The sequence below is a fragment of the Culex pipiens genome, chromosome 2, assembly GCF_016801865.2.
Source record: "Culex pipiens pallens isolate TS chromosome 2, TS_CPP_V2, whole genome shotgun sequence".
NCBI classification, from domain to species: domain Eukaryota; kingdom Metazoa; phylum Arthropoda; class Insecta; order Diptera; family Culicidae; genus Culex; species Culex pipiens.
In genome coordinates, this window is record NC_068938.1 from 108,271,159 (window position 1) to 108,281,046 (window position 9,888).

At 36.3% G+C, this 9,888-nt stretch overlaps 1 protein-coding gene across 1 annotated transcript; it reads right to left on the reverse strand.

Annotated features, from left to right (window-relative positions):
* Nucleotides 1–356: 356 nt before the first annotated feature.
* On the reverse strand, nucleotides 357–9,000 carry LOC120429760 (uncharacterized). Its single transcript, XM_039594812.2, has 3 exons — nucleotides 8,830–9,000; nucleotides 8,464–8,646; nucleotides 357–787 (listed from the first exon to the last, which is right to left on the reverse strand). The coding sequence occupies exons 1-3, from the start codon at nucleotides 8,876–8,878 to the stop codon at nucleotides 561–563; spliced, it is 459 nt and encodes a 152-aa protein (XP_039450746.1). The 5' UTR covers nucleotides 8,879–9,000; the 3' UTR covers nucleotides 357–560.
* Between the last annotated feature and the right edge of the window lie 888 nt (nucleotides 9,001–9,888).

Consider the following 9,888-nt stretch of genomic DNA (forward strand, 5'->3'; position numbering starts at 1 on the left):
AGGAAAATAGATTTTATTGACGTGTTAGAAGGAAAAAAAAGAAGCAAAACGCAGAAAAATATAATTGTACTCTCATCTGTTATCATACACATAAAACCATGAATAAACAACCCAAGATATAAAATGACATTGTAGGATACGACTAAAATAATCCGATTAAAATCGTTGAGAACATCATGAACACATTAAACGCTAAATCTACAGCCCAGTTGAGCTTGAGTTGACGATAAAAAGAATAAAAAATGAATGTACAAGTGTTTATTCCATGACATATGATGTGCGAAAAATATATTTGTACAATAAAATAGTTGAAATCTTGTGTGGTTTTCTTTCCAAATCCAAAATTCTTCATCCCAAAACTGTGTAAAGAGATTCTTTATTCGGAACTATTTAGTACATGTATTTTAGGCACTTTATGGCTCTGGACGGATTCGATTCTACATCAAATTTGTGCACTCAATTTGGTGCAATGTTTCATTACAGTGTTAAAAAAAAGAGTTCATCGTCTTATTGCTAAAAAACAATGGAATGGTTCGAGATGAAAAAACTCAACCTCATCTTCACACGAGGTATCGTTTCATCGCTAGGAAGCTGGCCCCCAGCAGGCACACCAGACTGCTGGTTGCAAGCGATACCGACCGGGGAGCGGAATTGCACCCGTTCTCGCCGCAGTAGCACTCCTCCCAGTAGACACCGTTCTCGTACACACCCCAGCTGCACACACCCGTGACGGCCGTCTTGGCCACCGAGCCGCACTTCCGGATCACCTGGCGCCATCGGCCGTCCCCTAGAAAAAAAAGGATTATGATTTGAAGTGCTTATTTTAATTTTTAGCATATTAGCCATCTTTAAATAACACTGAAGTTTGATGATGAGTTGTAACTTGATGTTCTGTGACTTTACTTATCAAAACTGTCGAAATATTGTGTTTTACATAGCTAGAACATCGCTAATAACTTTTTAGGATCGAAATTAACAGCTTTGGTATGTTTCACATAGTTGTAAAGCATTAAATTTTCAATGTGAATCTTAATTTTTTTTTGTTTTGCGAGGTTTTGAGAAAAAGTCTCATATTCTGGGCATCTTACTATACATACATAGTCCGTAAAAGCTTGTGTTTGGACAAGGCAGGGCTGCTTAGGGAGAAAAAATTGTACTTTATAGTGATTTTTTAAATCCCTCCGCAAAATTAGCCAACAAAATCTTAAACCAAAACTACCAAAAAAACTGCATGTTTTGTTTTGACAACATTATTGTTATTATTTTTTTTGTGGGACGCCCTATTGTTCACGCTCCATAAAAAAATGATTGTATACAGGGCTGCGGAATCGGGTCATATTTCAAGTGACTCCAACTCCGACTCTAACTCCAGCTTTCTGAGTTTATCCGACTCCGACTCCGGCTCTGGCTTTCAGCTCCAACCGACTCCAACTCCGGCCTACCAACTCCAGCCGACTCCGACTCCGAAAACGAAACTATTGGCACTACGCCCCCCGGGGCATGGCCTTCCTCTAACGTGGGATTTCTGCTCCAGCGCCTCTGACGAGACAGGAGAAACCGGGACCGACGTTTTACTTCACCATCCGATAGAAGCTCAGTGGATAAGGCGGGAATCGAACCCGCGTCTCATAGCATCATCGGGATCGGCAGCCGAAGCCGCTACCCCTGCGCCACGAGACCCACGCGACTCCGACTCCACATATTTTAAATATTTCAGTTAACTATTACGTTAAGTTAGTTAACTATTATATTGATTAAAAATGATAAATAGGATTATTTTATTACTCTCTAAGCGTCAAGTTTTTCTCAAGGAAAATAAGTACGAATCAAAAAACGGAAAAAAATTACGTTGATTAATACAGAAATTACAAAAAAAAAGTTTGAAGGCATTTTTATAAGAACGATATTGTAAGTAAATTTGAATTTATTCACATAAACTCAAATTTACATTAAGTTAACAAAAAACTAATGCATTTAAAAATTAATTGATATTTTTTATTAATTTTAAAAAGAAACCTTAATGATCGATTTAACAAATAAATTCAATTTGCTCACTTTTAGGCTGACATTTACAAGAAGCACAGGAACTATCAAAGTCACATTGGATTTTTAAATACAATTTTAAACGAAACAATTTTTTAAAGCTCCATTGAGTTTTAATTAAGACATCACGCCATGGCTGAAGGAGATTATTATTGTAAATCAATGTACCCAAAAATGTTTCGTGACCTAGAAATTTTTTTCCCAGGGATTTTTTATTTATTTTAATTTTAAATTTTCTATATATTTAGAAGGAAGCGCGCGATAAATTTTGAATCTTCACCTATAACGAAGCTTTTTGAGAGATCGTGCGCCTCCGGTAAAATATTTTCTAGGACCCCTTAAGCTACCTTTCCAAGAAGATTTTTTAGGTACCGTCAGTGGGGGTGACATTGGGTCTGGGGGTGAGATTGGGTCAAAGTGATTTTTTACGGATTTTATCATTCCTCAGGTTATTCTCAATGAAACTGAATTCTGTTAAAAGGGTTGTGTAGGGGACATCTTAAGATGACTTCGCTGAAAAAATCTGGTTCCTAGAACAAATCCTGTTATTTTGGCAGATGTCTAAAGTTGGGGTACGTTTTTGGTCAAAAATGACCTCTCGAAAAATCATTTTTCTAATATTTTTGTTAGAATTGCTTGAAAACTACCCAAATGTTTGAAAATCTCCACTTCAAACATTGTAGCGTGTCAATACGATTCCCTCGAACAAGAAACGCTGTTGGATGACTTGTTTTTACCATATCGTTGTATTTGAGCATCATTTTAGTTTCATTTGACCCAATGTCACCCCCTCCAAGGAGTGAGATTGGGTCAATTTTCAAACAATTGGCATTTAAGGTAGTGTTCATCAAAATTCACCATATTTTGGGAAAATGTTAGTAAACTATCTAAGAACAAATCTACGTTGAAAGATTTTCAATGTTATTTAAATTGTTTTTGTTATTAAGAAATTTCGAGAGGTGTATCGTTTTTTAACCCATAGTCACCCCCGCTGACGGTACATTGATTTGCAATATAACGTCATATTGGCGTGGCAAAAAAAAATCCTACCGGTTGAATAATATTTAAGAAAAATTAAAACATTTATGAGCAATTCCAGCCCAAAACAGGAATTTTTCAGGTACTTTTTTCTCGACCCTCTCCGATTTCAATGAAACTTTGTAGACATGTTATCCTACGCTTATATAAGCCATTTTTGTGTATATGGAGCCAGTTCCACATGATAATGACATTTGAGAAGGGCGTAAGTGTTTTAAATATTTTTGTAATTCGGAATTTAAATATTTCTGTATCTCAAAGCCGTTGCATCGTATCAAAAAGTGGTCAAAGACAAACTTGTAGGAAATTTGACGGGCTTTTCGATAAAAATACACTGAAAGAAAAAAACACCCAACTTTTATGAGATTTTTTGATTTTTAAGTTTAAAAGTCAAATTTGAGGGGGAGCCCACGATTTTTTTTCGTTCAAAATTTTTGTGAAGATAGCCTAAGATGTTACAAAAAGACTCACGAAAAATGCAGGATGGAGCAACTCACCTAAAAAAATACAAAAATCATTTACTGAAACTGTTTTTTTGAAAAGTGCTCTAAACGTCAAAATTTTCAAAAACTGAATACGGGAATCGATTCTCCAGACAATTTTACATAAAAGTCTTCATATTGACCATTGTCCTAAGTCCAATCCTTGTAAAGTTACAGTGGTTTTAAAAATAAAAATGTAGAAAAAATAGGTTTTTTGATGGTTTTTGGCAATTTCTATATGACAGACTTAATTTTTCAGTCTCGTAAATATTTTTACCGGAAAGCGCGTCAAATTTCCCATAAGTTTGTCTTTGACAACATTTTAATTGGATGTATGAGCTTGCAGATATAAGCTAATTACATTGCTCATAATTGAAAACATCATATTTTTTCAGAGTAGTATAGTAACCTGGATAGTAAATTAGCTTATATCTGTAAGCCCATACATCCAATTGAAATGTGGTCAAAGACAAACTTATGGGAAATTGGACGAGCTTTCCGGTAAAAATATTTACGAGACTGAAAAATCAAGTCTGTCATATAGAAATTGCCAAAAACCATCAAAAAACCTTTTTTTTCTACATTTTTATTTTTTAAACCGCTGTAACTTCACAAGGATTGGACTTAGGACAATGGTCAATATGGAGACTTTTATGTAAAATTGTCTGGAGAATCGATTCCCGTATTCGGTTTTTGAAAATTTTGACGTTTAGAGCACTTTTTAAAAAAACAGTTTCAGTAAATGATTTTTGTATTTTTTTAGGTGAGTTGCTCCATCCTGCATTTTTCGTGAGTCTTTTTGTAACATCTTAGGCTATCTTCACAAAAATTTTGAACGAAAAAAAATCGTGGGCTCCCCCTCAAATTTGACTTTTAAACTTAAAAATCAAAATATCTCATAAAAGTTGGGTGTTTTTTTCTTTCAGTGTATTTTTATCGAAAAGCCCGTCAAATTTCCTACAAGTTTGTCTTTGACCACTTTTTGATACGATGCAACGGCTTCGAAATACAGAAATATTTAAATTCCGAATTACAAAAATATTTAAAACACTTACGCCCTTCTCAAATGTCATTATCGAGTGGTACTGGCTCCATATACACAAAAATGGCTTATATAAGCGAAGGATAACATGTCTACAAAGTTTCATTGAAATCGGAGAGGGTCGGGTACAACCGATTCCCTATTTGGCATGGAATTGCTCTTATACATTTTTTATTATGTCTTTTGGAACTGAAATCATGAGATTTGTTCAACGATAATTTGCAACGATATCAAAATAGTTTGCCCAAGGATCGACACTCTCCGATTTTAGTAGAGAAATAGTAAGCATTAAGATAGTCGATATAGTTAACATATTCAATGATTACTTCAAAATCAGTTGCAACTTTTCTGATATTTATTTTCAGTTTCAAATGTTTTAAATGCAACACTATGTTTTTTTGTACTTAGTTATAAACCAGATGCGCATGTTGAGTTCTAAGTAGTAGATTGTTATAATCGTTGATTATTTGATAAAAGAGTGTTTTTTTCCGATTTCCAAAAACAGTGGTTAACTCGTAACTTTTCCTGAAAAAATGATTTACATAAAACCTCCAAGAAATTCGCTATCGGGGTAAAAAAGACTATGTGTGTACTTTTTAAAGAAAGAACTGGATTGAATTTTGTCAAATTTGAATTGAAAGGGTACATAAATATAGGCATAAGAGTGCAGTCAAGAATTGAATATTTCTGACTACAAAACCAATATTGTCAATTAATTTTTCAAGTTATGATACTACATATTTGGGTTAGAGAGAATTAACAGGTAAGTATTGAATGATCATTGTGATATTAATTAAAGCTTTTCAATAACAATAAAAATGCTTCAAAACATAATGGCATCTGATAAATCTCTTTAAAAAAATGAAAAATGGCAACACAGTGCAACCGATTTAAACAACAATTTAAAATATAAGAAGTTTTGTGAATTAACTTGCATTTTAACAAATACTGAACGATTAAAAACTATTTTTCTGTTGAATTTTAGATAACTCCGACTCCAACTCATACTCAGGGTTATCTGAATTTTTTGACTCCGACTCCGACTCCAGCTCATAATATTTAGCCGACTCCGACTCCGACTCCAGCTGTTCGAGTTTTTACGACTCCGACTCTGGTTCCCCAAAAAGACCCGACTCCGCCGACTTCGATTCCGACTCCGACTCCACAGCCCTGGACAATTGCCCCATTGGGAGGGGTCTAGAATTGTCTAAAAAGCGTTTGAGAATTCAGAAAGTAATTTTGAAATTATATTGATAAGGGATTTGAAAAATTGTTTTACAGTCGACTCTCTGGTTATCAATATCGAACAGACCACCGAGGGAGAAAAGCATCAGCCTACAGATCGATGACTTATGAAGACTCGATTGAAAATATTTTTTTCAGAGGCAACGTCCAGCAAACAAAACAAATTAATAACAAATTCCTGTCAAAGCTACGTTTGGCAATGACAAATCGGTAGCTGTGTGCTATCTTGTGACAACGACCATTTAGTTCTTTTCGAGAAAATCGATTTTTAAAGTTTGATGATACATATTTTGAAAACTATGAATGGTAGAGCCAAACTTTTTGAAGCAATTGGTTCGTATACTATCGCTTAACAAATGCTCCAAGTTTCAACTAATTTGGTTACACCAGTTAAAAGATACAGTGTACAATTATGTAAACAAAAATCTGAAAAGCACGTGTCACAAGTGTGTTTCGAAAGTAAAATTGTACTACGTGTCACAAGTGTGCACAGAATTCCCATACAAACTAAAATAAGCTCAAATCAATGGTTTAGTCGACTTAATCAGTATATTTTCATTAACAAAAGATTGCATTGCCTTCAAAAAATGTGTATCAACATAAATTTGTGAAAAACAAGAAAAGTTTTCCACATTTTCCAACACCATTTATGACGTGTCACAAGTGTACACAATCATTTTGATAATAAGTTGGTCTATGTCACAAGTGTGTATTGCGATTTCCGGGAAACGGAAGCGAGTTTCCAAAATCGGGTGAAAGCATCTTGTAGTGTTTGTTAAGTATAGCAAAACGTCATCATTAACTCATTTTCGACCAAAATGGTCTATGTCACAAGATAGCACACAGCTGATGAAATGCCAGTGATAAAGAGAAAATGTTGACAACTGGTGAGTATTTTTGGAGCAAATGAAATCCAAGGGACTATAAATGAAATTGGATTCATTGTGCTTGAAGTATGCAGTTTGGCACTGAAAACCCTAAAGTACTTTTTAATAGGTCACATCTATATAGGATACCCGTTGGCGGAAAAGATATTTTGAAAAAGTAATCTAGAAAACATCAACAGATACAACAAAATTGAGATAGCGAAGATCGCCACAGAGTATTTTTGCAATGTATTAAAGCAAAGTTTATGAAATATAGTTAAGTTCCTTGTGAGGCAATATTTTTATTTTCATTCAAAAAGTGTCAAACCATTTACTGCCCCTGATCGCATAAATGTCTCCTAGGCATTTTCATCAATTTTTGGTTATTGATGCAGTTTGGTTTAAAAACGTGTGGCACGTTGTTCTAGAAATTGGGAGGAAATCCAGTTTCCAGAAAACTTAACACGTAGCCTTATGTGTGAGACAAACATCAAATGCGTTTTTCTCAGCTTGCCGTTTTTGCATATGGGACATTTATGCGAACATGGGCAGTTTAATAATTTTCTAGAAAATCTCTTTTTAAAGTTTGATGGTAAATATTTTCAAAACTATGAATGATGGAGCTTCAAAAAGTTTAATCGGTTCACTAAACAGACGCTCCAAGTTTCAACTCGAACTCTAGACGACCAAAAACTGCTATAACAACAATGGATTTTATTAACAAAAATCGGAAAAAACACCTATTCTAACACACCTCTCCCACCAACGACTTTGCGTACTTCTGCACCAACCCAAGCGTCGGCACGATATCCACCAAACAATTCCGGAAAATGTAGTACAACCGCGTGGCATGATCCTCATCGCAGTGTTCCCTGGCGGATCGCTCGCAACACTCCCGCGTTTGCTGGCTCAAAATCTCCCGGTTGCCAAACTGTGCGTAGAACGTTCCCAAGTTCACCCCCGTCTGCAAACTGTAATACCCCAGCCGCACACATCCAATTAGAAAGCCCCGCGGGAAGCTCGCTCCGTCGATGATGTTCCCCCGGCTGTACTGGATCAGTTCATCGCGTGGAATACTAGCCAGCGTGAAGCAGTCCTGAATGAGTTGGTCAAACTCAAGGTGTTCGTTTGGAACGAACTTGGCTTCGTGGACGAGGTCGCCGTAATGGCGAAGGTAACACTTGAACACTGCGTACGCACGGCTGTTGTGGGCTTCTGGGCTTAGAGGTAGCAACGATTCTTGGATACAGTTTTGGGTGACCTTCAGGAAGCAAGTGTCGTTGGGATGCGGTGCGAAGAAGCCTTCCATTACGTGCTCCTTTATTCCGGTGGTATCGTTCCAAGCACACAGATTAACCATAGCACAGTGGATTAACTTGTGGACAACGGCGCAGTCCGGGTATGAATCGTCCACGTACTGCTTCAGAGTAGTTTCGGGAATTTCCAAGTATTCTGCACATTCTCCAAGCGCGTTTGGAAAGCTCTTGTATAAAATGTAGTGGAGCAATGTTCCCTGAACAATTGCAATGGATGAAAGTCCAACTAGTATCTGGAGAATTAAGCAACGCATCGTCGTATGTTTTGTGTTGTACTAAGACGCGCTGGGGAATCCAGCTTATTTTATGCTGGTAACTAGTTGTTTTGATTTAGCTCTACGCACAAATACGTAACAACAAAGATAAGAAAGAAAGTCCAACCCTTTAAAAAACATTTCTTGTTACTTAATTTCACCCCCCCAAACACTTACAAATGAATCCCCGCGGACTTTGCTGGACGATCTTGACGCAGAACGTTCCGGGCATATGCGACTCGTCACTGTTGCAGTCGATGGCGATGTTCTGCGATACGTTGAACGGCTTGTACGCCCCACAGTTGTCCACCCCCTTGGGGTCAGTCTGCGAGGAACACTGGTAACAGCGGACCGCCAACGCTAAAATCAATCAGGAAGAAAGCATTCGTAGGCATCAATTAACGAGCTCATTTGCATTTGTCTCGACGAAAACTAGATTCTTTGGAGTGTAGTGCAAAGGGAGTGGCACCTTCGCGTACCAACTACCTGTTTGAGTTGCAGTTTAGGGTGAAGGTGACTCACACCTCAACTTGGTAGACATACCTGAGCTGAACAGGGCCGAAAGGATGACAAGGGACACCGTAGGATTCATTTTTGCTACCGAATTGTGATTTAAATGCAGGTCAAATGAAGGAAAATGAAAATCTTGGTCGGAGATTCAAAACAAAATGCTACGCCATGGATGTTTGCAGTAGAACTAAGGCCAAACTAAGGAGATGGAGGAAACGTCAAGTATTCAAACATCAAACGCCGTTACGTCACTATGTACTATAAAACGGACTGATGAAGAAGGAATGGATGAAATTGAAGTTTGGAATGGAAATAAGCCCACACCAATCTATAGTGTATTGTTAGAGTGACCTGAGTTGTTGAAAGATTTTTTTATAATTAAATTATATTGTTCGACAAAAACGTGTTCGCAACACCCACTCCTGTCCACTATCCTTAAAATAAGTTACAACATGATTGCATAGCCTGATTACAAGAGAATATTGTGTCTAAGAAAAATAACATACTTGAAAAGCTGACTGATTAAGGCAAAAATTACATACATTATTGAGAACAAGATTATTTATATTTGAATAATTTCAAACTTCATAATATATATAGAAACGGAAAGGCCATCAAGAAAAGGTTCAGCTTCTGACTTTCTCTTTACTTAGCTATCGAATGCAGAAACGACCACAGTCATTTGATATGGATCGCAAGAAAGCTCAAGCCTCACAAGTAAATTTAAAATGACAACTTTAAAATTTAACAAAAACCTCGTTTCTTTGGGGTTTTTAACAGGTTTAATGTGAATTTGCCAATGTTTTATTAATTTATTTAGTCAAACTTTTCTTTTTTTTAATTTAACTTTTGCTCAGTTTTCTAATCATTGCCTACATTTTATATCAAAATAAGTATGAGTATGCGACTGTTAATTTTACGTTGCAGACTAATTTGAAGATTTTTTGCAGATAAATAAACTAAATAATTAGTACTTCATATAAAAAGTGTAGAAACATGTGAAATAAATACATAAACAACGATGATGATAAATTGATCAGAGGATGAATTCCCTCGTGGACCACCAATCAGTGAGGTACTCCTGGATTTTAG

Bases quoted from the DNA above. Each gene is read 5' to 3' on its own strand.
- LOC120429760 (XM_039594812.2), bottom strand. From the start codon at position 8,878: ATGAATCCTACGGTGTCCCTTGTCATCCTTTCGGCCCTGTTCAGCTCA. The intron at 8,647-8,829 runs GTATGTCTACCA...GATTGATTTTAG, and splicing joins TTCGGCCCTGTTCAGCTCAG to CGTTGGCGGTCCGCTGTTAC. The intron at 788-8,463 runs GTAAGTGTTTGG...TTTTTTTTCTAG, and splicing joins AAGTCCGCGGGGATTCATTT to GGGACGGCCGATGGCGCCAG.